Source organism: Anas platyrhynchos, chromosome 3 (genome assembly GCF_047663525.1).
Source record: "Anas platyrhynchos isolate ZD024472 breed Pekin duck chromosome 3, IASCAAS_PekinDuck_T2T, whole genome shotgun sequence".
Classification (NCBI taxonomy): domain Eukaryota; kingdom Metazoa; phylum Chordata; class Aves; order Anseriformes; family Anatidae; genus Anas; species Anas platyrhynchos.
This window is the reverse complement of record NC_092589.1, coordinates 154744-182707: the sequence shown is the minus strand read 5'-3', so window position 1 is coordinate 182707 and position 27964 is coordinate 154744. Positions and strand designations below refer to the sequence as shown.

Genomic DNA, 27964 nt, shown 5'->3' with positions numbered 1-27964 from the left:
TGGGGGTGGGTTTTTTGTTTGTTCGCTGTTTGTTTGTTTTTTCTCCAAAGGTTTTGGGGGTGTCCCAGCCAGCCCCGGAGGGCATTCCTCCCTCAGCACCGGGCACCTGAGGGGAACTCGGGGCTGGAGAAGAAGCCGAGGTCGGGGAGCCGGGCGCCCTCAGCGCCTTTATGCCCTGAGCCGAGGCGAGCCGAGCCGGGCCGGGCCGGCCGCCGCCTGCCGGGCGGAGCGGCTCCGCCCCGCTCCCTGCCGGGGGAGGCTGAGGCACCGCGGCCCGCCGCTGCCCGCCGCTGCCCGGCCCTGCCCGGCCCTGCCCGGCTCTCAAACCCTCCCGGGGACGGGGCGGGGAGGCTGCGAGGCGCCGGGAGGATGCGAGTGGGCGCCGCGGGCTGCGAGGCGAGGGCCCGGGCGGCCGGCGGAGCTGGGACTCGGCGACGGCTCAGCGCCCGCCCCGCCGGCAGCGGACGACTCCCAGAGACACAAAACGGCGGCGGCGGAGGAGGAGGCAGGTGGCGGGGCTGAGAGGAGAGGGGGGCGAGGCGGCTGCGGGAGGCGACCCCAAGCGGCCACGGGAGACCCCCGGGGAGAAGGCGAGGCGCTCCCCCGGCCGGCCCTGAGGAGAGGGGCGGCTGCGAGCACCCCTTCCCCGGCTCTGTGAGGGGGGAACGGGGCGCGGTTGGGCTGTGACAGAGCCGGGGGTATGGGGGGCACTCGGGCAGGGCGAGCAACTTCGCTTTCCGTGCCTTGAACCGGGACGGAGCCAGCCGAGACCGGGCTCCCCCCCCTCTCTATATACACACACGCGCTCGGTGTGGCGGTGGGAGGGGAGCGGGGCCATGTCCCCAGCCCTGCCGGGGGTTTTTGCGGTGCCGGGGGCCGCCCTGACGCCCGGCTGTCCCCCAGGTGCTGCGCGGCGCTGGAGATCGGCAGCCGGCGGGGCGAGGCGCCTAATGGAGGCGGCGGCGGGGCGCTGAGGGAGCGGAGAGGCTGCGGCTGTCAGCGCTGCCCGGTAGGTGCTGGGGCTCCCCGTCAGGCTTGACGGAGGAGTTTGGCTTCGTTGAAGGGTGAGTCAAGGCTGAGGTGGCGGTCCCAGCCGGGACAGGCGCCCCAGAGAGCGCCTTGGGGCTGTCAAAGTGCACGGCGATCCGTGCAAAGGGGGCTTTGTTGTGGAAGGCCTGAGGTGAACACGAGCAGCCCGCTGGAGGGGGAAAGGAGAGGGGAGTTTGGAAAGCTGCGCTGCTGGTGTTAAGCAGCAGCCTGTGCTGCGTTGGTGTTTGCTCAGAGGGGTTTCACGCACGAGGAGCTGGTGGGTGCTCTGAGGAACCTGGTCCAGCTGTGGAGAACAACCTGTATGAGGCAAACCCCAGGACCCAAATGCCATAGGCTGTAAGTCCAAACCTCCCCGAACAAGCAGACATTAAGTAGAAAACCCATTTGTTACCGTCTTGAAACATTGCCAGCAAGGCAGCCTCTTCCAGTTACGCTGTTAATTGGGTTCCCCGGAGCTCGTTAGAAGGAGGTGCCATTTTTTCTAAACGAGGTGACTGCTAACTTCAGGCTGGCAGTCCTACTAGCTTTCCTCAGCCAAAAAGCCCTCTGCATTTCCGTAAAGCACCTGTGCACTGTGCTTGTTTAACAAAGACAAGTTTGAGACATAACACTTGGAGGTAGGGCACGCATTCTCTTTGTGAGGCTTTCCTACTCCTTGAATGCTTCTTGTGGCTCTCCTGGGCTCTCTCTTCTCTTGCCAAGCCCTCGATGACCTGTGCCTGCTTCAGCTGCATCCAGCGCTCCGTTTGCTAGCCGTAATTGTCGTCATTTATCTCTGCTGGTTATTACTGGGAAAACCGATGTTTATCGCTGCGTGTCCACGCGTCCCTGGAGCCTGTTAGAGCTGGCTTTTGAACGGTTCTGCCTTTTGTAAATTTCTCTACGCTGAAGAATTTCTGTCAAGTGATGGACTTTGTGCTGTTGTTAGGATTCCTTTTGTTCCTAATGTACCAAAAAGGCTGTTTCCTTGGGTCTTTTGCTTCCCTTAGCAGTTTGTGGTGTTTCACTTAGGCTTATTACTATCCTTGCGCTGTTTTCTCCCCAGTCACTTACAAAGCCTGAGGGACAGGATTAATTTTTTTTTAATCTAGTTACCATTAATATAAATGATCTTTTTGTTTGGATGTGACTTCTGAATTCATAACAGTCTTACTTCAAAGATCTACGACTGGTTTTGAAGTCTGATGCTTTCTTCAAGTTTGAGTTGAGAATTTCTTCCGTCTTTATGGAACTAACTTCTAAAGCAGCAAGTCAGTGTAAACTGTTTTTCTAGTTCTGCTTGCAGGTAATAAATATAACCGAGGCATACTCTCTTGTGGCTGAGCTCTGGCCAATCTCTATTTCTATGGTCAGTTTCGCTTTGTGTCTCAAGGCTGAAGTCTAGCTGAGAATTCCCCTGTGCCAGATGCAGTCTTTTTGTATATTATGAAATTAGCCTCTCTAATTCTGAGAAATCCTGAGCCTGTTGCAAAATTGACAGAACGAGCTCTTTGGGGTCTGTTTAATAGAAGTCCTACGTGATAAGTTTTGGGGTGATGAGGGGAGGGGACATTCTGACCACATTTGGCGCAGTGCAGGAGGGCCTGGACGCGCTGTTCCCTTCTGTGAACTCACGGTCGGTATTCCCTCTCCGTCCTGTGCCAGAGACGTGAGGTCACTGATCCATAAATGCCCGAGATGGTTTGCCTCGGAGTTGCCGGTGACTTGTAAACAAGTGATGCAATTTTCAGGATAGCACGGTTTCCCCTCCTCCCTTTGTTTCCTCGCTATTTCCCAGTCAGGTACCAGTATCAGTGTTCAAGTCCGGCTGTCGGTTGTATCACCTTTGCCGAGTGTGTGCTCACAGGAATCCAGTTTTGTGGTGTTGTTAATTAACTTTCTGACACTGTCACATCAGGCACTAAAGGTGCTTCCTCCTGCAGTCTACACAAGGGATGTGATGACTCAAGTTTTCAACATCTTTATTGTCATTGGTAGTATTAATTCTGATGTTCATCTTTTATTGCAGTCCATCATGTTAGTTTGGTTTGGTTTCGGTTTGGTTTGTGGTTTCGTTGTTGGTTTTTGGGGTAGCTCAGGGCCTCCTGAAATACTCCAACCACTCTGCTGCATAAATAGTTGTTTCTTTTTCTGTGGAGATGGGAGCCACCAAAAATGCCTCCTTTCCTTATCCTGTAGCAGCCAGATGGCATTTCGTAACGCTGCGCCGTGCCTCCCTTTGGCTGATGGTTCATTTCCAGTTCTCTTGCCTTTCTGAGAGCTGGAAGGAACCACACCAGGACCACTCACCTCTTTTCGTGTACCCTTCAGAGTGCAGTGAGCTGCAAGGTGTTGCATAAAGCAGCATCTCTGCTTCCAGGGGATCCTTTCTACCCAGCTCTGGAAGTCAGCCCAAAGGGAGCACACGGCTGCTGACGTGGGAGAACGTGAAGGGAAAAACAGGCAAGAACTCTGACCACGTTGCTACTAGCTCTTAGAAGACCTTGGAGATGGATCATGGAGAGCTTAATGATGCAAACATGCTTTGAAAGTTTGACTTCTGCTTGCACCTAACAGGTCCAGAAGAGCTCACTTCCAAAAAAACCAACAGGCTTCCAGTTGTGTTTGGAGCCGTTCCAGAAAGCCACTTGGTGTTGCAGGTTCTCGTTGGGTGTCTTGGCCTTCTTGACCCACAGCTTGAAGCCGCTGCTGGAGCCAGCCTTGGAGCCAGCAGGGAGCTCCTGAACTTTGTCATGGTTATGGCAAAGGCTGCAGGTGTTCAGCGCCCTGAATCTGGAGAGCATCTCTCAAGCCACATATAGTTTGTGAGACCAGAAAGAGCTGCCGGCTTATGTTGCAGGAAGCACGGCCGAAAGCACGACAGACACACAGTAGAGTCAGATCATGCTCCATTTTATTGCCCGAATAGCCTAACTTTTATAGAGAACTTAACAGGGGTGGACAGTGTTTCACACAAGATTATTGGTCAAAAGCACTCAGACAAACAACTGCAAGAAAACAACCCCACCTGCAAGAAAACAACCCCCTTGTGATTAGCAGTCACATAGACCTTGTCCTTGAAGCCAGCTACTGGTAACAATATTTTTCTGAATTCCTCAATTGGGCGATGTGGGAACACTGTCATGGGAACTTCTCATAGTTGCCCTGGTAGCTTGGTTTGCTCAGCTACAGCAAGCCATGGGATTTTTGCTGTTTCAAGAAATCCCTCAACAGGCTTATAATGAGTGCTGTGACTTAGGCGCACGGTTTGTAGAGGTTTTAAGGCGTAGTGCATGAGTGCCAGGCTCCTGTTTGGTCACTGGGACAAAACGAGATCTGGGAATGTTGGATGTCCTAAAAAGAGTACAGGGGAGACAACCGGGGAGGAGATGTGGCTCTTGTTGGCCTTGTTTAGCCCCCAGCCCCTCTACACCCCACAAACCTTAGTTACAGCTGTGGGCTTCTGCAGAACGTCACAATGCCTAGTAAATCTTCGGGATATACTTTAAAAGCAGGAAAATACTGTGTTGGTTTCTTTTTTTTTTGTATACATAGGGCAGCTGCCAGCAGCAGCACCTGCTGGAGTCGAGGGTGCTGAGCAAGGCAGGGTCGTGTCCCGAGCAGCAGTCACAAGGGGAGCTGAGCGGAGCCCGCCTGAAAACTCGGGGGGTTACTGCTTCTTAGTGTTATAAATGGCTCAGGATTCAAATTAGGATTAAATAAAAAAAATAGGATTTATTAGAAGAATATAAAGGAATAGAGGTAAGCAAACAGCGCTGGTTGCACTGGGAGTCTCCGCTCCACCAGGACGCACACCAGTTACATCAAGCAGCTGATTTTTATGCACCTAGACTAATACATATTCATTACTACTTCTAAAAAAGTAGATTATTATAATTAGCTTCCGGGGTCCAGTTCCTCCTACTGGAGCATGCGCATCAGTCTCCTCTGGGGGTCTCTAGGGGTCTTTCATGCTGAAGGCTCGTAGTCTTCCTCTCACCCTTTGTACTTACTCGGCACTATTCCAAGTTTATGGAACACTCTCTGTACACTCTCCACAGGTCTTGTCTCCCAACCGTCCTTCAGCTTCTTTTCTCTTCCTCTTAATCTCTTGGCCCCCCTGGCCAGATACCAAGGATCCCATAACAGTCACCAGCAGTCACCGGTTATTATCAGTTCTTCTGAAACTCCCAAACAGGTTGGCGACTCACGAGCAATTAAAACATTCTTTCCCAGCTATTCACAGTCATCTACATAACATCTATAGCAGTGTTAAATCAATCTCGAAGAAGACAGAAAAGAAAAATTGTAACTGTTAGAACTAGAAGTCAGGAATAACAAAAGCAAACAGGTTCATAAATTTAAGGAGTGTTTTCTGAAGACGTGATAAATTGACTGGAATGAGGGGGAGACTGGGACACACTGCATCTGTGGTTCAAGAACTAAATTGCCAGTGCAGGGCCCAGGCAGACAGGATTCAAACAGAATTATTCTTTATGGACACGAATTTATGGACACGAATTGGAATTGTTAAAACATTCCTCACATTAGCAAGCCGAAACACAGCTCCCCGTCCCCAGTACTCCTCGCTGTGAGGATGAGGACTGAGGAAGGCTCACCCTGCCTGCAGCTTCTTCAGTTCTTCGTGCGGGGAACTCTTGGAGGAGCTGGTGCCTCTGGAAAGAAAGCACCTGTTGGTACTGTGGGCATCTGAGCGTGATGCTAACCCACGCAGCGCTGCCCCTTGCATCTGACAAATGTTTTACAACTTCAACTTCTTTGCAGGTTCTACTTAAATTTGGTGGAGGAGGCTGTGGCTGAGCAGAGAACTAATTTGTTATTTCAATAACTGGAATAATTTACAATGGAAAGAAGCTTTTTTTAGTTAAAAGTTGTGTTTCTGATTACAGCTTCCGGTATTTTACCTCGCAGTCCACAAACACTCTTCTTAAACTTGATTCCTGACAAGTCGCTTTTCTCAATTCTCGCGTTCTTGGACTCCACCAGGGGAAAAGGAAGGCCCTGCTAATATTGCTTGGCTGTTTCCTTCCGGAGGAAGGAGGGGAGAGTTGAGAAAAAGAGGAATGAAGTAAAATGAATTTACTCTTTGCACATGTGCTGAAAGAATAGGCAGGTGTTCTTGGGAATATCTCATTTAAATCTCTGTGTATGTGTTTCGAGAGGATGCGTCCTCACTTAGAGGAGCCAACATCCCATTGCCGGACCTAATCCTGATGGGGCTGGCATCTGAGGGTTACGCGGGCTGCTCCCGGCAGGGCTCTTCCCACGCGGGGAGGCCGAGGGAGTCGGTCGAGCACTGCTCCGCTGCCTGGAAAGATTCAGTCATTTCCACCCAAAGCGAGGAAATAAAAAACTCGGTCAGCCATTTCATCTGGAGATACCCCGCCCTCCTCCAACAAATACGAAAAAGGGAAAATGTAGGCTTGGGCCCTCACATATCCCAGCAGTTTGCACCCATTTGGGCGATGCGATTGGGGTCGGGGCAGGCAAAATAGAAGTTACCTTTATTTTTTTTTTTAATTTCGGCAGAGGAAGTTATAAGGTTGATGTTGCCCCTTTGATATTTGATTTAACCCACTGACTGCCCGGGAAGGAAGGAGTCTGTTTAGTTTACCTTTGTCCTAGATTCAGTTTTAATATCTCATGTTTAAATGGGGGGGGATCTTTATTCTTAATGATTCATGCCGCCTCAAAGCACAGTGGCTTCTACTTGTGTGCTGCCTTTCCCACTGGGGGATGCAAACACAAGAACAATCATTTCAGACTCCTCCTTCAGTTTCCAAGAGAACCTTAGCTGCTCAGGGATAGCTCTGAATTTTAAAAGCATTTTTTTCTTCCAAATTATGTATTGATTGCACATAAAATAGAAGCACCGTAATATGCAATTTCAAACAAATGCACGGGGGTGCTTGGTTGCTTTTAATGCTCCTCCTTTATTTTTATTTTATTTTTTTTCCTCCAGCAGAAAACAAAAAGTGGATTCTGTTCCCATAAGCCGCTCTTGCAAAATCCGCACAAACATTTATTAGTCTAGACACAGAATATTCTCAGCCGGCCTCAGCCTGACGATGGCAAAAAGAAATAAAAATAATAATAATAAAAAAAAAAAAAAAGAAAAGGCAAGCTAATATTGTACTTGGCTGCGAAAAGGGAAGGGGGGAATCATGCCCCAGGCTAGTGAAGCTGTAACATTTTGCTGGGGCTGCCTGCAGCAACAGATGCATCTCGTTCCCCTGGGCTTCCAGTCCTGCCTTTTCTCTTCTGCTGAACTTGGCCGCTCGCAAACATTCCCTGTGAGTACCACACCCCGGGCTTCTCCTGGACGCTTTTGATTTGATTGAATGATGGCCCCAGGCATGCTCCTCTTCACCAGGCCTGCTCTTGTGCCCCATAAATCATGTAGCGAATTCATTGATTGGAAAACGTGCAAAATAGGTGGGGTGACTGGTAGAAATCAAAAGGGTTTGAAATAGGTGATGTGACCGCAGCTTAAACCTGCAGGAAGGGAGCATCGACCCGAATGGTTTATCTGAATCTTCAGCTGCAACTTCTGTAAATACCAGCTCCTTCTCCTCATTTGCTACCATGGCAGTTTGCAGACTTTTGCTGAGTTAAAAGGACAAATCATAGTTGTGCGCGTTTGTTTGATCAGGCCTTTACCTCAGTGCTCACGTTCTCAGACTGCTGGGGTTTTATATTTTTGTCATTTTCTTAGAAAATGGCGAATGATGCATATCCCGGCTTCCAGATGATTAGTTCCTGTTGCTCCCAATTTGTGTCAGGCTGCGTTTGGTTGGAAATGCAAATGTAATTGCAAATTCCCCTAAACAGCACAACATGTCTGTGGTATTAATTAAAGCACTGTAAATACGTAGAATATCTGAGAATGCATTCCTTCAAGCGTGGCCGTGTTTTTTTAAACCTACAGAGGCGGCAAAATACGGTATTTAGGCTTAGTAGATGTTATAAATGGCTCAGGATTCAAATTAGGATTAAATAAAAAAATAGGATTTATTAAAAGAATATAAAGGAATAGAGGTAAGCAAACAGCGCTGGGTGCACCGGGAGTCTCTGCTCCACCAGGACGCACACCAGTTCCATCAAGCAGCTTATTTTTATGCGCCTAGACTAATACATATTCATTACTACTTCTAAAAAAGTAGATTATTATAATTAGCTTCCGGGGTCCAGTTCCTCCTACTGGAGCATGCGCATCAGTCTCCTCTGGGGGTCTCTAGGGGTCTTTCATGCTGAAGGCTCGTAGTCTTCCTCTCACCCTTTGTACTTACTCGGCACTATTCCAAGTTTATGGAACACTCTCTGTACACTCTCCACAGGTCTTGTCTCCCAACCGTCCTTCAGCTTCTTTTTCCTTCCTCTTAATCTCTTGGCCCCCCCTGGCCAGATACCAAGGATCCACATAGTATCTCATAACAGTCACCAGCAGTCACCAGTTATTATCAGTTGTTCTGAAACTCCCAAACAGGTTGACGACCACGAGCAATTAAAACATTCTTTCCCAGCTATTTACAGTCATCTACATAACATCTATAGCAGTGTTAAATCAATCTCGAAGAAGACAGAAAAAAAACCCTGTAACTGTTAGAACTAGAAGTCAGGAATAACAAAAGCAAACAGATTCATAAATTTAAGGAGTGTTTTCTGAAGACGTGATAAATTGACTGGAATGAGGGGGAGGCTGGGGCACACTGCATCTGTGGTTCAAGAATTAAATTGCCAGTGCAGGGCCCAGAGGCAGACAGGATTCAAACAGAATTATTCTTTATGGACACAAATTTATGGACACGAATTGGAATTGTTAAAACATTCCTCACATAGATGAAATGTATTGCTTCTGTGGTGGCAGATCCGTGTCTTGAGACTTTAAACCTGGTGGATCTCGTGCTCGAGCCTTCAAAGGAGATGTTACATAGACAATAAAACGTCCTGCTTTTCGGGGAGGGCTCTCCTTAGGTCACTCAGAAAACGCCTTCAGTCTTCACTCACTGCAGCATTCACAAAGTGAATGCCTTCCTGTAAGGTTAGTCACCGATGGCCACTCATTCCATGCTTTCACTAAGAAAAACCTTCGCAGCTTTGAATCCGAATTTCCTGCCCCGCGTTTAGGTGAGCCCGGAGCGGCGTCAGGCATTGCTGGGCTCCTCGTCCGGCGGCGCTGGTGAAGTGAAAGATGCCAAAAGTGAAGTTTGACAGTGAGCTCGGGGGCTTGTGCTGGCCCGGTGGCTCTCTAAGCCCCCGTGTCTGAGCAGCGGGAGCATCCGAGCAGCACAGGACGGAGCTCAGCAAGAGGCTGGGGTCAGGGCACTGCTGCAAATAGCAATGCTTTGCTGGCTGCAGAAGTTAACCAGGTACGCAGCGCTGTTTTACTACATGGTGGAGACCTACGGAGAGTGTTTCTGCCCTCCTTTTTAGCTGAAACATCCCCAGATTCTAAGGGGAAAAGGAATAGAAGGGACTTGCGGAGTAATGTTCTAGTGAAACCCAGCCTTCCTAAAGAAGCCTGCCTGAATAATTCCTGTGAATAACAGACTGTGTTCAGCTATTTCCTAACATAGAAAGGGTGCTGACTGCTTCTTCAGAGTAACATAAGTTAGTGATGCTACTGAAATAGTTGTGGTTCAGACGTAGATCTAATTTCTCCTAAGCACGCTGAATTCACAGCTGTTGATCCTCCAGAGGAGGCTTTGCAATTGAACACCTGGAGAACAGGTAAATTTCCCACTGCTGTTCTCCTCTCCTCTTGTTTTGTTTTGTTTTGTTTTGTTTTGTTTTGTTTTGTTTTTCTTAGTAGCATAGGCTTAAGACTCTGAAGAAAGAGGCTGCTTTTTTTCATTTCCAACACTGGCTGTTCTTCCTGAGCCCCGCCTTCTATTTTTGCAGTCACAGGATATGTGAATGTAAATTCTTGGGAGAGAGGTAGAAAACTCTGTTTCAACTGGTGTTTTTTTCGGCTATGTGGGGAGACCAAATAGGGTGGTTTTGAATCTTCTGGCTCTTATTCAGAGCAGCAGCATGTGGAGGGAGACAGATGCGTTTGCATTTTTAGTGCAATGGGTTCAGAAGCACGAGGGGAAAAAACACTTTCTCTGGGAGCTGGAGAAGGTGTCCTAATCACAGGAGAGGTTTCTAAATGGCATATCTTTGCGAGTGTTCCTGTAGTCCGGAGGTTTTTGTTTGTTTGTTTGCCTTTGGAAGGTTTTACTGTTAATCTTCACATCCTTCAGCAGAAGTGAGAAATGTGATTTTATTTTGTGCAGTGTCACGGACCCTCTGAAATCTACTGGGAAGGATGAATACCTCGCACAGTACCAATGTGATGACGGTGGAGACAAGGAGAAACCAAGAAGATCAAAAGAACGTGACCTCATTTCAAAAGAAAACGTTTTGTACGGCAAAGAGTCTTCTGAGCCTGGTGAGAAATTGCGGCAAACTTCCTCTCTCAAGTGTGACACTGAATGTAGCTCTAAAAAGCTTTCCTCCTCATCTATTGCAGAGAGATGCCAAGGTAGAAAGGACAAGACTAAAAACACTGAGAAAGAGCATTACCAAAGCAAGAGGGAACATGCTCCTAGTGAAGAGAAGGAGAGTCAAAAAGCAGGTCCTTCCAGCGGCCAGGTTCAAAAGGCGTCACGCTGGAGCTCCGAGTTCGGCGGCGTTCCGAGGCCGTTGTGGCGGTTGTGGAGACGGCCCTGGCTGAGGTGGCTGCTGCTGTCGCTGCTGTCCCCTCTGTCCCCGCTGTTGCCACTGTTCCCGGACCTTGGAGACCCCCGGTGGCTCCCTGTGACAGGCCCTGTGGCCCCGGGGAGCTGCCCGCCGCCTCGTCGGCCAGCCCGGCAGCAATCCTGCCAGCACAGAATAGCTCACTGCGTTTCAGGGTAAAGTGACGATTAATTTCTATTTCCTGGCCTGGGTGCTGCTTCCTTCTTTAAGGAAGCTTCAAGGTTAAAGGTTAAGCTCAGTTATGTCAGGGCCCAAGTCCGTTTCGTGAAGGGGCTCTTGTACGAAAGCTTAAGCTGGGATTGACTCTCCGCTAAGCGGAGGCCAAACGCGTACCTACTGAGAAGCAGGTCCTAAGTGATAACGTTTTCTAAAGAGACTGCTAAACACATCTGAACAGTGCTGCTGCAGAACTCTGAATGGGGGGATAGCAACTGTCTTAACTGATCTGGAATCTTGAGTTTACTTTTCAGTGGACAAGAGGTGTGTCTCTCAAGACAAACAAAGAGAGGAGTAACACCCGATACTCATGTCAACATAAATTTATGCTCAGAGCGTAGGTGTAGGAACAGCATCGGTATGTATATGGAACATCGGGAGAGGAAGCTCTGTCGGTATTTACAGTTTTTCTACTACCTTGTCAGAGAGACGTTATCTCCACATTAGAAATGGATGTATTTTGAAAAAGTGGTGGTGGATCGGATTTCTTCTTTCTAGTGTTAATATTTGCTCTTGAATCGTACTTAATACCTGGTAATGCCTCAATCAGTTGTCAAAAATAAACTTAAAAATGTGTAAGGCTTATCTCATTGGTCAGTATAAAGATCAAGGCCTTTCCTTTTTTCCTTTTCCTTTTCCTTTTCCTTTTCCTTTTCCTTTTCCTTTTCCTTTTCCTTTTCCTTTTCCTTTTCCTCTTCCTTTTCCTCTTCCTTTTCCTCTTCCTTTTCCTCTTCCTTTTCCTCTTCCTTTTCCTTTTCCTTTTCCTTTTCCTTTTCCTTTTCCTTTTCCTTTTCCTTTTCCTTTTCCTTTTCCTTTTCCTTTTCCTTTTCCTTTTCCTTTTCCTTTTCCTTTTCCTTTCTTCTTCCCCAGTATTGTTTTTCTTTTCTCCTTCTCACTGCAGTCTTGATTTTGTTTCTTGTCCCTTAAATGTGTTTTCAGTGTGTTGCTGAAACATTTTCTCTTTCAATCCGAAAAAAGGAGCTGTCACTGGTGAAGATCGGAGCTTATCTGAAAATCCCTGAGCCCAGGAGCTGTCACCTTAGTCTTCCAATCGGACAAGGACGACTTCATTTCTCGTGTAAATGCATTTTTCAGGTTTGCGTATTGTTTTTTCAGGAACGGGAAGTGTGTATAGAATGGATTTAAAATCAATCTTAAATGTAAAATGTCAAGGGAAAAAAGTTCTAGTTACAACCTCTGCACACAATTTGCCAGCTGTGGGACTAGGAGTTTTCTTATTTACTGTGTTTTGTTTAACGTGTGTGAAGTTTAATGGATAGCAATCAAGGCGTGCTAGAAATCTGAAAGCACTTTATGCTTTGTTCTCTCAGTCATTTTGGTATAACAAACTAGCTTATGTTTTAAACCCTCCATTAGGTTAGTGGTTTCCCTACAGGTAACAAGTCCCTGTGTGCTACAGTAAGACAGTAACAAAACATGAAGTATAGAAGTTCATCCTGTCATTATTCAGCTTCTGCCTACGGACACACAATTATGCTTATTTAAAGCGGTATCACCTTGAAACCTAATCAGCATTTTAAAAAGGACTTTGTAGCAGTTATTGGCTTTTGTCCTGGAGGGCTGAGGTTTGTTTTGTTTTGTTTTACATTCAGCATTTCCGTTTCTAGCTTACATTCCCCTGTTGTTTTGCATGAGGAAAACGTGCAACTTTAGAAAGCAGAACGGAAAGAGCTGCTTTTTAGTCTAACGTTTCAGTTTTTTGTAGGAGTTTTAAATGTGGTAGGAGTAAAACACCAGAAGTACTGCTGCCAAAGTTCTATTCAAACTTGTATTTCTTGGAGAAGCAGAAGAAGCCCAGGGAGAAATAAATTTGCAAACGTGCTCTTCATGCTCTCCTTTCCCAAGATTTCTCTGAGATATAGCCCATCCTCTGTGGGTTTTGAGGTATATGGTTCCCAGGAGTGAGAAGGAAGGCCAAACATCTCTCTTCTTGGATCTCAACATGCCAGGGCTTTAGTGTACTGCCACTTACGGCTCCGCTTTTTCACCTGGAAAAAGCGACCACATGATGTAGACTGAGGAGCTCTCACAAATTAACTTGCTATCACAAAGTGACGCCCAGAAAAGGTGTATTTAAAAGCTAGGCTCATTATAGAATAACAACAACCCCCTCATGATTGGTGCAGTAGACAGTGAGGTAGAGGGCGATCCCTGGAAAGACAGAAGAAAAGGAGCAGTGAGTTCTGGGTACCTTTGTGCACACGAAACAGAAAAACGCAGGCAGTGAAGTAATAGTGTTCCGTTACTAACGCCAGCAATAGATAATTGCAACAATTATCTATTAGATCATAGGTAATAATTAACAGATAATTGTGCAACTCTGGAAATCAATAAATAACTGATTCCCCTCAGAGAATGTCTTCTACATTTTTATATTAAAAAGACTCCAGAGTTGTAATGGATTAAAATCCTACGGAAGTGAAAGAAATGGCATCAGCCACTAGTTCTGCAGAAGCTAAAAGTAATACCGATAGAGTTTAGATGGAAATTTTCACTTTGTGTGTTTAGTTTGGGGATTCTTTTTAAATCATTCATACCAGCGATTTAGTTCTTAAGGCTGTTTCTTTGAGATTAAGTGACAGGACTTCTGCTACTCTTTTCTTCTTGGAATGCTTCTTGATATTCTTACGTCAACCAGAACTTCTGTCTCTGTCGCAGATGTCAACAATGACCGTAGTTAAGAAGCCCAAATCTTCAAAGTCTAAAAAGCCCTCTTCAAGGCGGTCTGGCAAATCCAAGAAACCAAGTACTAAAATACTGATGTCACGCACCGCAAACTGGGGCCAGATACCGCCTGCAGAAGATTCAAGCCAAGTCTCTGTGGCCCAAGGACGTGGAGGTGCTTTTTACTGTAGATCATCTGAAAAATCTAAGGCTTTTGCCCCAAGAGATCTAAGTAAGTGTGAGCTTTATCCTGACTCCATTTTCTTCAAAGCAAAAGTAGAAAATGCAGTTCTTACTTGTTGCACTGATAGAGAAGGGGACTAGTGTGAACAAAGACTTCAAAAGCAAATCCCCTGAGGCAGCTGAAGTGACTGATGTTACAGAAATTAATTTTGATATATTTACAGTCAACAGAGAAATCTGGGGAGCTTTGTGTAATGCACAGATTCATCCATGTCTTTTCCGTTTTGCAAAGAAAAGTGTTTGATTGTTGCTATTCACAGCTTCCATTTTTCACACGTTTTTTGAATGATAACATTGCTCAGGAAAAGATCTGGTATCTGTAGGGGTACCGTCATTCCTAGTTACTACTTTTTACCTTTTTTCCGTATAATTTCAAGTCTAAGCTTGTGGTTTAAGTTATAATAAGGAAAAAAACAGTAGTTGAGTTAATCAGGTTAAAGATTATAGATGGAGAGGAACTTGGCATTAGGTACTACAAACAGAATGGCAGTTAGCCTTGCCTTAGAAAAATTAAAATGGTTGACGAAAGTTGTTTGTTTTGTTTTTTTTTCCCCAAAACATTGTGTTGACCAGCCAATTTGAATTTGGCGGTATTAAAGCTGTCTGCAATAAGTTTTTCTGGCTGCGATTGTAGCTAGCTCCTCTAGGTGCTCCTGCAGAATAGTATTTTTTTAAATACCTTTCTTAGAAACAAACAAACAAAATCTCTTTTTAAATTTAACTTTCTTGCAGTCGTTAATGATGGAATTGCTCCACCACAGAGCATTCTTTTTCCACCTGAGAAGATTTGTATGGATTGGCGAGAAACACAAAGTGTTGGAGTTGGCCTGTACAATCTTGGCAACACATGTTTTCTTAATGCTACTCTACAGTGTTTGACCTACACACCCCCACTTGCCAATTACATGCTTTCTCTCGAGCACGGCCAGTCATGTGAGTACTTTCTAACAGTATTTCGAATCTGTTGGACAGCTGTGAAGGTGAAAGAACAGCAGTGATTCTGAGACAAACTTGTTTGCCTGATTTTACCTGTAGAAGCTGGCTTTGAGCACTGTATTAGCAGTGGGCTCCGAATAGCATATGGAGTGCAATTAATGCACTATGTTTGTTTAATGAATTTATTTATGTATTTATTTATTTATGTATTTATTAAAGGATCATTTATTGCTTCGTGGGAATAATGAAGTGCATTGGACAGTAATGCATTTAGTAGTAATTTTAGAGAGTAATACATTTTTCAGCCTGTGGAGTTCACATTCCTGTCAGCCTTTACAAATGTGACTTTGCAGTAGTCTTTTAGATTTCTCATCACAAAATGCATTTGAATACAGGCTTAGTGGATATTTTTATTCTGTAAAGTTGTGTGAAATGAAATGTTACAAGACTGTTGGGACATTGGCATCTTGGGAGAATAGAATGTAGCAAGGAGAGTGGATATCGTATCTATAGTTTAAATTTTACTTAGATGTTTGTTTGTAGTTATGGATATTTTGCTGGACTGGGATGCTTTCTTCTTTCACTCTTCAGGTCGTGAACAAGATTTTTGCATGATGTGCACAATGGAGACTCAGATTAACCAGGCCCTGCGTTGCACTGTTGATGCCATCGAGCCTACGCATGTTATCAGTAATCTCAGTCGTAAGTGGCTTCAGATGTGTTTCTTTTCGATAGCTTGTAATCTTCAAATACTTATTTGATGTGTATAAGTGGTTTTAACACTAGAAAGAAGAGAGATTTTAGAAATAGAAGAATGATTTCATTTTTAAATGAGGTGAATACTATCATCTTCTTCTTTAGGAATAGGACAACATTTCCGTTTTGGCAGTCAAGAAGACGCACACGAGTTCTTGCGCTATACTGTTGATGCTATGCAGGAAGCGTGCTTGAATGGAAGCACCGAGTAAGCATAAACAAGTTCACTTTCATACATTCTCTAGCACCTTCTAGTCCTTTATTTACTATCAAAAATGATCTCTAGCACCTTTTAGTGCCTTATTTACAATCAGCAACGAAAGTCTACATCATCCTTAGTTTTCATAAAACTCTTTGAAGAGTTAACTGTGCGCCTTAAATCTTCTGAGGTCTGATTCTAATTTATTTCCAGATTGGACAGATCTTCTCAAGCTACCACCATCATTCATCAAATATTTGGAGGATTTCTAAGATCGAGAGGTACTTTAAAAAATATTCCTGTCCTTAGAACTGATCTGTGTCTTTTGTCGGTAGTAAAGCAGTCTGTAGTTTGTCTAAAGTAGTATCTGTCAACAACTTGAATTTGGACAGTTAGTCTCCTTCACATAAGGTTAAGCATTTATATTTTGCTTCCAGTGAAGTGCTTGAATTGCAAAGCAGTTTCGGATACGTATGAGGCATTTCTTGATATCGCTTTGGATATAAAGGTAAGATGTTTTCTAAATATAATTCATGATGTTTAAGTACATGCATAACTTTCTAAATTAAACTTGTTTACCTTAAAAAACCAAACCACATATAATGTTAAAACGTAAGAGCTTGGTGGTGCTAAGGAAGTGGATTGGACTTTGTCCGTCTGTGGAACCCATGTAAATAGTCTCCACATTTGCATTGGGTTTAAGGGCAAAGAATTCTCTTTCTGCAAAAATTATAATGCTGTCATACTTCTCTGTTGTTCTACCCCAATGTACATCTAATTGTTAGACTGATGAATTTGTCCCCAGTATTGATGACAAAGCACACTATAGATGCTGTCTAGGCTACTGGAAAAGTATTTGTTCCGAAGTCAAATGACTTCCAGGTGAGGTCAATGCTGAGCATGCTCTTTCTGCCTCCTTCTTCACAGTGCTCATAGTAGATCGCTTGAGTATGTTAGTAAGATTCTCTTATAAACCACTAGTACGTCTCTGGAATTTTGAATTTACGGTGACTTTACGCTCTTCTTTCTCGCTCCTCTAGGCGGTTTCATCTGTTACCAGAGCTCTGGAACTCTTTGTGAAACCTGAAGAGCTGGGTGGAGAGAATTGCTATAAATGTAGCGAGTAAGATTTTGACGAATTAGGTCTTAATCCTAGATGTCAGTTTTATATGTTGCATGACTCTGTTGGACTACCTCTAAACTTTGGATCTACTTACGAGTTTTGTGGAAGTTTATAAAACACTTGGATTTTTGTTTCTTTGGAGGGGGGAAGTCTTGTTCAGAGGCATTCCCTATGGGTTTGCAATTCTCTGGCTCGTATTTTGCCATCAGAATTCAAAAAGAGATACTTTTGTTCTTTCTATTTATTAGCTCTCGACAGTACTTTTCTTGATGTAAACTGCCCAGTTTCCGTTGTTCTCTGGGCTAGCGGCTAATTTTCACTGCTTACGCTGTAGGTCCTACCTTGGAGCGGGCAATGTATCAAACTGAACTATTGTGTTTCAAAGGATGGCAGACAGTTTCAGTGTCTTTCCAGACAAGCTCAGTACATGAAGACTTCCTACTGTTAAATGTCTCCCTCCTGTAGAATGACCACGTGCTTCTGTTGTATTTTTGATGTTGATAGACGACCCATGTTGGAGATTATTTGCAATTTCTAGTCCTGGGGACCAAGGCCTTCTTGTTCCACTTTCATTATTTGTATTTCCCTTGAAAGCTGAAAGAATGTATTCAGGATTGGAGTTCAAATAGCCACTTTTGTAGACCAAGAAATGGTACCTTGCCATCCAACCTGGTAATACCCTTTCGTGAGAGATTCCTGTTCCCGCTATGCCCGGGGTTTTGGGAGAATTTACCTTCTTCACTGTATTAACAAACCTGACACGCAGTGCATGGGTTTATGAAAAGAAAAAAGACCAACCTATTATGCAAGTAAATGTCATTCAAATAGCATAGGCATGCGTGAGACATTAAAACGAGTTTGTTTTGGGGGCGAAAAAAGAAGATGCCTTCAAACACTTATCTCTGCTTGTTTTTAAGGTGTAAAAAGATGGTTCCTGCATCCAAGAGATTGACCATACACCGTTCTTCCAAGGTTCTCACAATATCACTGAAAAGATTTGCAGATTTCACAGGTGGAAAGATCAACAAGGTATATTTACCACTGTAATGCAACTATATCATCGTGTAATGGGACATCCCCCAAAGCTGAAAGTTGTTAATATTTTCAGACAATAATTGTAGACTAACGACTATGGCTTATTCTTTCTCTTACTATCAATAAAGTTCCCGCTTGACAAGAAGCATATGCTTTCCTCTGAGAAGGCTGATTCATCAGGAAACAGTTCTCTGCAACTTCTAGTCTTCAACATTGTTTATGGGAAGACTTATTTGTAGTGAATCAAGAAATATCTTCTAGAAATATATTCTAGAAATAAATTCTAGTCTGTGTTTTTTGGAAGTGTTTTTCTCTGGCTAGTCCACGAAGTACTCTGGGATAATTTTTCTATCTTCTTGGTCTCTCTTTAGGAGGTGAAATACCCGGAGTATTTGGACCTGAGAGCCTACATGTTACAGTCAATGGGAGAACCAGTGCTCTATGCCTTATACGCGGTGCTGGTACATCACGGTGTCAGCTGTCACTCAGGACACTATATATGCTATGTAAAGGTAGAAGTCAACAGCATTTCTAACAGGGTAAAGGTTGTGCTGGCAAACCAATGAAAGCGTGACTAGCAGCTACTGTTTCTAGGGAAAAAGATTTCATTATATTTTTATTTGACACGTGTGTATTTTGTTCCTATCCGTGATTTCATTTGGAACACGTGCAATTCACCTAAAGAAATGGTTGTCTTTATTTGCAGGCTGGTAATGGACTTTGGTATCAGATGAATGATGCTAAAGTAGTCCGTACTGACATTAAGAGAGTTCTTGGTCAGCAAGCTTACATACTTTTTTATATCAGGTAATAACAAATCTTAACATGTGTTCAGAAGAGATTTACTTTCTTGTTATTGATATTTTTCTGTTTTGCAAGTGTTTTTCTTGCTATCCCAGGGAAAGATTATTATTTGTCTAATTCAGTTCTGTCTAACCTGAAATTCTCTGTGTCATTTATTATCTTTTGTTGCTTGGCCTGAAACTGCAGCACTTGTGTAAATTGCTATCTATGTGTTACCTGTAGCTGGCTAATTTAGAGAAGGAGAGAAATGAAGGTCATCTGTGGTGTAAGAATGAATTATTGCTCTGAAAGTGATAGTCTTAGTAGGAAGACTGTTCTCTCCTTTTCAGTTTGTAGTCTTGGCGAAGCCTTCTGTAGAGAAGGCTTCCATATCGTATGAACTGTTCCTCTAAAATTATAGGATGGGATTTAATCCAAGAGTAGGCTGAAAGAAAAACTAAACTCCGATCACTGCTCTTTTCTGAAGGCGCTATGATTTGACACTTGGAGAACGTGCGTTTTACTTGCCAGCACCATCTTATCCCTGTTCATTCCCTCCTGGTCAGCAGGGGGCTAATAGTAAGCAGGCTGGATTTATGGGACCACGACTTCTTTCTCATATGATTAAGGTAATTCAGGGAAGTGGGAGGGCAGGTAACGGCACCAAACTGCTAGTGGGTTTGGGGTTTGGTGTGGGGTTTTTAGTTTGGTTTTCGGCATCTTAGTTTTGTTTTCCTTCCCATGCTGCAGCTTTCTCCACAGCCCTCATGCTACAGCCAGAGTCATTCAAACAGTGGTTACTGCTAAATTGTGCAGCCATGCGACTCCATTACTTAATACCTCCAAGACAGCTTTCTAAAGCACAGAGAGCTACGCTCTTTGACAATTTAAGCAGAGTGTACTAATCCTCGAATCATTTAAAAGAGGACTTGTTTTTCCTATCGTTGTCACTTTAGCTAAGACAGGGAAAACTAATTGTCTTATTCCTGAGCACCAGAACAATTACTTCAGGCTTTTCAGGGTATGTTTAAAGGGGAAAATAAATATATTTGGGAATAGCAGCAGGTAATGTTAAGTTGTTTGGCTGGTTTTCAAAGATGATGTTAATTTGATTCCAATCGGCTGTAAACCAAAAGCAGGAATTGAATACGCTTATTGGACTTGCATTTATCTTTAAAGGGCAGTGTGTTTTTCTTTGTAGGTGTTAAGACCATTTGTAGAAATACTCAGTAGGAGAGTTGTGTGTTTCAAAATGTTAAATGCAGTGTTTGCGTTAATCCATCTTGCCATTTCTTCTTTTTAAATACAGAATTCAAGCCGTTTAAATGGAAATGGATCCATAAAAGAGGACGCAAAGACCACTGGTGTCACCCTAAAAAGGCCATCTTCAGCACCACCAATGGCCTGTGTTCAAAACCAGACAATTACCAGGCCTTCAATTACTGATCCGTCAAGAAAACAGAAGATCACCACCAGTATTCACAATAAATTGCCTGCTCGTCGGACTGTGTCACAGCCTGACTGTCTTAGCAGTGCTGCGGAGGACGAAGATCTCTACCAGGCTGTTCCTTCATCCACAATTACAAATTCGGTAATGCAAATGAAGCAAATGCAAACAAGCAAAAAAGTTTCTGATGAGATTTTTGTGGAGCCAACAGTGAATGAAAATCCTAAACTCAGCTCTGATAACACAGTCCCTTACGGTGCAGAATCTTCAGGAAAATCTGAGGAGGAGTCAAAGGGCTTATTTAAAAGGAATTGCAATGCAATGTCCTCTAATGGAATTTTGGTTGGAAAGGTAGTCCGTACATTGCAGCATTCCAGTTCTTCCTGTCAGAATGCTGACGAAGGAAGATCCCAGCATGAGCTGCCAAAAACCAATTCACTAAATGGTGCTATTAGGTTAGTTAATGAATCTAAAGAAAACGCACTGAAACTTGATGATTCCACTTGCCGAGTTGAACCTGTTAAACCTTCTGAGATGTTCTTTTCCAAAACAAACGGATTGCTTGAAACATAGATTCGCTCCATCGAGAATTTCTCACCTATGATGTATTCGGGAGTGTTTAGTGTGTTCCTAATTCAGGTGAAATACTGAGAAAACACAGCACAAATGTGATTGTAAGACTTTGTGGTATTATTCCATTAGAATTTGCAGACCTGAGCTTACATTAGAACTTGCCAACTTAAGCTCAGCTGAGATAAAAATTCCTAAGTTTCATAAAGTAGATTTTGGGAGGTGAGTTGGGGTTATCTTTGAAGTGTAGATAATGCATACAACTCAAAACGGTCTTGCTTACCATTTAATGGAGAAATTCTGACAAGACTGGTCCTCAGTACTACTACAAATAGTATTTTTTTGTCTGCTGACTTGTGCGTTTTGATTGCAGATGCCTGGAGCTATGCCTTCAGTCAATCGAGAAGTCATCACGGAGTCCCTCACAGCCAGCCAGCTGAACAGCTTGTCAGAGGAAACGAGGTAAAATGAGCACAGTCTGATTAAGACAAGACCTTTTGGAAGTTCGTTACGGTTTTATCTGTCTACTAATAGTATTTAATGGAAGGATTGAAATTAGTACAATTCCATACTGTATGTCCAGCGTTACGAACAGAACTAATGATCAGCACTGAGCATATCACTCTGATGCAGGTTGGTGCCTCAAGGAGAACTCGTGTTCCTTCATAGAATGTTTTTCCATTTTTCTCCACTGTCTAGAGAAACATTGGCTGTTCCCCGCTTGCCCCTATGCCTTTTTTCTCAGAGCAGCAGGTATAAGGAGACGGATGTGTTTGCTTTTTTAGTGCAATGGCTTCAGAAGCAAGAGGGGAAAAAGCACTTTCTCTGGGAGCTGGAGAAGGTGTCCTAATCGCAGGAGAGGTTTCTAAATGGCATATCTTTGCGAGGGCTTAAGACTCTGAAGAAAGAGGCTGCTTTTTTTCATTTCCAACACTGGCTGTTCTTCCTGAGCCCCGCCTTCTATTTTTGCAGTCATAGGATATGTGAATGTAAATTTGTGGGAGAGAGGTAGAAAACTCTGTTTCAACTGGTGGTTTTTTCGGCTATGTGGGGAGACCAAATCGAGTGGTTTTGAACCTTCTGGCTCTTATTCAGAGCAGCAGCATGTGGAGGGAGACAGATGTATTTGCTTTTTTAGTGCAATGGCTTCAGAAGCACGAGGGGAAAAAACACTTTCTCTGGGAGCTGGAGAAGGTGTCCTAATCACAGGAGAGGTTTCTAAATGGCATATCTTTGCAAGTGTTCCTGTAGTCCGGAGGTTTTTGTTTGTTTGTTTGCCTTTGGAAGGTTTTACTGTTAATCTTCACATCCTTCAGCAGAAGTGAGAAATGTGATTTTATTTTGTGCAGTGTCGCGGACCCTCCGAAATCTACTGGGAATGATGAATACCTCGCAGAGTACCGATTTGATGACGGTGGAGACAAGGAGAAACCAAGAAGATCAAAAGAAAGTGACCTCATTTCAAAAGAAAACGTTTTGTACGCCAAAGAGCGTGGTGAGAAATTGCGGCAAACTTCCTCTCTCAAGTGTGACACTGAATGTAGCTCTAAAAAGCTTTCCTCCTCATCTATTGCAGAGAGATGCCAAGGTAGAAAGGACAAGACTAAAAACACTGAGAAAGAGCATTACCAAAGCAAGAGGGAACATGCTCCTAGTGAAGAGAAGGAGAGTCAAAAAGCAGGTCCTTCCAGCAAGAGGAGGTGTTCTCAGAGCGTGGAAGTTGTTGAGCAAAAGCGTCACAAGCAGGAGCACTGGGAGGGAAGCAGGTGCAGATCTTTCCCTGGTGAAAGAAACAGCCCTGAGAATGGCAGAAGAGCAGTCAAATATTCAAAGTCCAGATCTGGCAGCGGAGGAAGATCAGAACAAGGTAGCAATAGATATTACCGATCCAAAGGGGAAAGAAGTTGGAGCAGAGAAAGATACTATCGAGATGAAGCACGGAGATGGGAAAGATGTAGCTATTCCAATGATTACTATTCACCTCATGCGACAGGAGACAGTAGAGAGAGAAAGTTCTCTCACGGCGATGCAGCCTTTGACAAATGGACTGCAACTTACTACGGCAGGTCACATAAGCATTATCATTACAAAAGTGGATGGCCTCACGGTTCCCTCTTGAGAGATGAAGATGTACGTCGCTTTAGCACACCCCGAGCAGACTTGCATCGTTGCTCGGTATCTCAGCAACATTCTGGAAGACATTCTCGTGAAAGACATGCGCTTCCACCTGTGTCAGCTCATTTGGAGAACTGTCGCCAGAAAAATGAAACAGAAGGAAACAGAAAAAGAAAATGTACCCGTGCAGAAGGTAGTGAAAGTGAAATAGAAAGGAAAGACAGAAAGATAGAAAAGGAGCTTTTAGGTGGTGAAAAAAATGCAAAAATATCACAGGTTCTAGAAGAAAAAGAAGTCTAAGGATAAACATGGAGAGAAGGATTCCAAGTAAGCAAGGATTCCAGCATACTCCGCATTTTTTATCCTAATTCTTTTCTGGGTGCTTCTCATGTATTCCTTTTTTTTTTTCTCCTTTTTTTTTTCTCCTTTTTTTTTCTTCTCTATTTTCTTCTTCTTTTTTTTTTTTTTTTTTTTTTTGTTCTGGTAGTTTCTAAGTTACTTAGATAGCATCAGCTGGCTGGGGATCATGTTGTTAGGTTGATCGGTGAAGATAGGAAAGCTATTGCTGAATTGTGTCAGAGCACTAGCTTTGGACCACATAGTTGGAAACACATCCGTACACCATTCTGGATTAGGTTAAAAGTTTTTTTCTGCTTGCACGTATTCCAGAGCTAGCCATTGTTAATGATCTGTGTACAAACCAGGACCTATGGTCCTTCAATCTGAGGGCTTAAGTTTGCTACATCTAAAGTAAGTTGCGTGTGCACAAAGCACCACAAAATAGCTGACATGCTGCAAATCATCACCTGTGGTAAAATAAATAAAGTTTCATATAGGCAACAAGTGCCACATCTTTTTTTCTCTTTTAAACTTGCATGTTTCTTTCAGACTTCACGATTTGTGTTTCTGTGCGCTCCACTTTGACAGTGCCAAACGCAAGCGTAAAAAAAGAAGAAAAAGGAGAAGAAAAAGAAGAAAAAAGAGAAACACCAGGAAAGTGAAGGGCTCCTTGGAACACTTAGATCCTCGTTTCCAGAAGATAACGCGGGAGAAGAAGGAAGAATCCCATCCTCCAGATGGCTCTTCATGTGAGCAATGCACAAGTGAGAGCAGTAAACAACCTTACAAGGAAGGGAAGCCTTCCAGTGCAGGCGAAAGCAAAAAATACAGCTCCGTCTCATCCAACGAGTGTATTAAAGGTAAGCGGCCGCAGTGTGTCTGAGGAATTCCTTTTCTATTAATGTAGAGATTATTTCAAACAGTCTTGAAGTGCTTGATGACTTAAGAGTCTGCTGAATATTAAAAAAAAAAAAAAGTTGATGGACTTTTTCTTTCCGTTTTTAAATGACCACTAGGAAAGAAGGCCTGAAATAAAGAGGTGAAAGGCAAATAGTTTTCATTTGGTGTGATGATTAAGTGGCAAACAAGAGGAAGAGTTGCAGGATCCCTTCTTAAATTCAGTCCAGCCAAGTAGGAAAAGTAAACGTGGACAGCTGTATCTTGGCAAAGAAGATAGTAGGGAGCAAGGAGGTTTAGCAGTCAAGATGGAAGGTGATGCCATGAGGCTTACAGGCTAGTAATGTTCTAGTGAAACCCAGCCTTCCTAAAGAAGCCTGCCTGAATAATTCCTGTGAATAACAGACTGTGTTCAGCTATTTCCTAACATAGAAAGGGTGCTGACTGCTTCTTCAGAGTAACATAAGTTAGTGATGCTACTGAAATAGTTGTGGTTCAGACGTAGATCTGATTTCTCCTAAGCACGCTGAATTCACAGCTGTTGATCCTCCAGAGGAGGCTTTGCAATTGAACACCTGGAGAATAGGTAAATTTCCCGCTGTTGTTCTCCTCTCCTCTTGTTTTGTTTTGTTCTGTTTTCCTAGTAGCATAGGCTTAAGACTCTGAAGAAAGAGGCTGCTTTTTTTCATTTCCAACACTGGCTGTTCTTCCTGAGCCCCGCCTTCTATTTTTGCAGTCACAGGATATGTGAATGTAAATTCTTGGGAGAGAGGTAGAAAACTCTGTTTCAACTGGTGTCTTTTTCGGCTATGTTGGGAGACCAAATAGGGTGGTTTTGAATCTTCTGGCTCTTATTCAGAGCAGCAGCATGTGGAGGGAGACAGATGTATTTGCTTTTTTAGTGCAATGGCTTCAGAAGCAAGAGGGGAAAAAACACTTTCTCTGGGAGCTGGAGAAGGTGTCCTAATCGCAGGAGAGGTTTCTACATGGCATATCTTTCTTTGCGAGTGTTCCTGTAGTCCGGAGGTTTTTGTTTGTTTGTTTGCCTTTGGAAGGTTTTACTGTTAATCTTCACGTCCTTCAGCAGAAGTGAGAAATGTGATTTTATTTTGTGCAGTGTCACGGACCCTCTGAAATCTACTGGGAATGATGAATACCTCGCAGAGTACCGATTTGATGACGGTGGAGACAAGGAGAAACCAAGAAGATCAAAAGAAAGTGACCTCATTTCAAAAGAAAACGTTTTGTACGGCAAAGAGTCTTCTGAGCCTGGTGAGAAATTGCGGCAAACTTCCTCTCTCAAGTGTGACACTGAATGTAGCTCTAAAAAGCTTTCCTCCTCATCTATTGCAGAGAGATGCCAAGGTAGAAAGGACAAGACTAAAAACACTGAGAAAGAGCATTACCAAAGCAAGAGGGAACATGCTCCTAGTGAAGAGAAGGAGAGTCAAAAAGCAGGTCCTTCCAGCAAGAGAAGGATCAACTTGAATACAAAGAATACAAACTTGAGCTCCTGATGGGCTTCATGCTGAACTCTGTGCTGTTCTTGTCCTACTCTTGGTCTGTCCATAGATACTATGGTTTAAATCCAAATAGAATCATGCGATGAGGAAGATGTATCTGCAACAAATTCAACATCTAAAATCAAAGTTTACATTTTCCGTGATTTTCTTCCTGAGCAGAAGTTTGGAGTACTCCTTTTCTATTAATGTAGAGATTATTTCAAACAGTCTTGAAGTGCTTGATGACTTAACAGTCTGCAGGTTTATTATCAAATCCAAAAAAAACCCGACTTGGTAGACTATTTTTTTCCCAGTTTTGCATGACCACTAGGAAAGAAGGCCTGAAATAAAGAGGTGAAAGGCAAATAGTTTTCATTTGGTGTGATGATTAAGTGTCCAACAAGAGGAAGAGTTGCAAGATCGCTTCTTATATTCAGTCCAGCCAAGTAGGAAAAGTAAACGTGGACAGCTGTATCTTGGCAAAGAAGATAGTAGGGAGCAAGGAGGTTTAGCAGTCAAGATGGAAGGTGATGCCATGAGGCTTACAGGCTAGTAATGTTCTAGTGAAACCCAGCCTTCCTAAAGAAAAAAGAGCTTTTCTCCCAGAGAAAGAGAGACAGACAGACAGACAGACAGAACAAAAGGGCGCCGGGGCCCTTTTGGAGCTATCTGGAGCTGGCTGTTGTCTGGACTGTTCTCACAGACGCCATCCCTGCAGGCCCCTGCTACCAAACCCTTGCCACGTAAATCCGATCGAAGTGTATGCAGCAATTACAAAGCCGCTGTGCTTTGGGCTGTCATGATCCTCCTGCAAGTGCAGGGGAGGTGCAGGGTTGCTTTGCATTTCCAAAAGGAGGAAGAAAGCCTCCAACCCCACTGGACCTCAGCCACTTGCAGGATCCAAGCAACGCTCCCCACCTTCAGTTATCTCCCTCCCATGCACACAGTGGGAGCAAGGTTGAACAAGCACATTTTTGAAAATGTTTATCTTAATGAAGAATAAAAGAAGTCTACAACACCCAATCCCTCTGTGCACCCAAGGCAAAAATCGTGGACTATTCTGCCTCAACACTATTTTCAGACCCAATTTGTAAAGCCATCTAGCAGAGGATTTCTCTCTTGTTCACTCACTAGCTTAGTAGAGCACCAGTTTACATAGGTGCTGGAGCAGATTCCTCAACCATCTGAAGGGACTTGATCCCAGAAAAGTTCAAAACTGCAGATGACTCATGATTTTGTGGTGAAGCATCTATTAAATGAGAGCTGTTCCGCTTAGGGCACAGTGAGACAATGTGAGAAGAACCCTGTATCTCACTGATTGAGGCTTTATAACTCTACAGAATTGTCAGTCAACAATAAATGGAAAGTGCAGGAGATATGTTCTTTCTTCCTCCTTTCCCTGCCATAAATTAGCAGAGACATAGGTTCAGAGCCTCACAGAAGAAGGATTTGAAGCCAGGCTCTCCACAGTCTGCACCACTGCCTTCCTGACGGCTTTTGACTATTTTAATTAATTTTATTATTTTATTTTATTTTATTTTATTTTATTTTATTTTATTTTATTTTATTTTATTTTATTTTATTTTATTTTATTTTATTTTATTTTATTTTATTTTATTTTATTTTATTTACTTTATTACTATTATTCTTCTTATTTTTCTGGATGGTGTCTAAGTCTTGGGGGGGAAGAACCAACTGTGGGAGGAGGGAATGCTACTACTGTCTGTGACAGTGGTGATTTCTGGACAGTGTTAGCAACAGGGCTTCTGCAGAGAAGAGAAAATGACAGGCAGTCTGTCTTGTTATTCCATGTACTGAGTACTGAGTGCAGTTTTGGGCTCCACAGTATAAGAAAAAGTATAAGAACAAACCAGTGCACTGTGATAAAGAGAGTTTAATAGGGTACAAAAGGAATAAAAACAAACAAAATAAGAAATGAGAATATTGATAATTTATAATGTATCATAGAATCATAGAAGCATAGAATATCCTGAGTTGGAAGGGACCCTTAAGGATCATCAAGTCCAACTCTTGACACCGCACAGGTCTACCCAAAAGTTCAGCCCATGTGACTAAGTGCACAGTCCAATCTCTTCTTAAATTCAGACAGGCTCGGTGCAGTGACCACTTCCCTGGGGAGCCCGTTCCAGTGTGCAACCACCCTCTCTGTGAAGAACCCCCTCCTTATGTCAAGCCTAAATTTCCCCTGCCTCAGCTTAACCCCGTTCCCGTGGGTCCTGTCGCTGGTGTTAATGGAGAAAAGGTCTCCTGCCTCTCGACACCCCCTTACGAGTATAAAATATATAAATATTGTTTAATTAATAATA

The 27964-nt window shown here is 43.6% G+C and overlaps 1 protein-coding gene across 10 annotated transcripts; it reads left to right on the top strand.

Moving 5' to 3' along the window:
• Nucleotides 1-151: 151 nt before the first annotated feature.
• On the top strand, nucleotides 152-27013 carry LOC140002058 (ubiquitin carboxyl-terminal hydrolase 42-like). 10 transcript variants are annotated; one of them, XM_072035158.1, is made up of 21 exons: nucleotides 152-505; nucleotides 904-1009; nucleotides 10329-10483; nucleotides 10565-12102; nucleotides 13687-13924; nucleotides 14668-14868; nucleotides 15463-15573; nucleotides 15733-15835; nucleotides 16040-16107; nucleotides 16264-16334; nucleotides 16867-16949; nucleotides 17867-17978; nucleotides 18356-18496; nucleotides 18691-18791; nucleotides 19255-19396; nucleotides 20077-20358; nucleotides 21158-21246; nucleotides 22134-23092; nucleotides 23788-24098; nucleotides 25253-25407; nucleotides 25489-27013. In XM_072035158.1, exons 4-19 carry the CDS (start codon nucleotides 11935-11937, stop codon nucleotides 23898-23900), a joined length of 2982 nt encoding a protein of 993 aa, XP_071891259.1. In that variant the 5' UTR covers nucleotides 152-505; nucleotides 904-1009; nucleotides 10329-10483; nucleotides 10565-11934; the 3' UTR covers nucleotides 23901-24098; nucleotides 25253-25407; nucleotides 25489-27013. The 10 variants fall into 10 exon arrangements, with proteins under 10 accessions (XP_071891259.1, XP_071891262.1, XP_071891263.1 ...); XM_072035162.1 differs by having other exon boundaries at nucleotides 165-505; nucleotides 10329-12102; nucleotides 22134-22279; nucleotides 22361-23092; XM_072035166.1 differs by having other exon boundaries at nucleotides 166-505; nucleotides 10329-11365; nucleotides 11986-12102.
• Nucleotides 27014-27964: the final 951 nt, after the last annotated feature.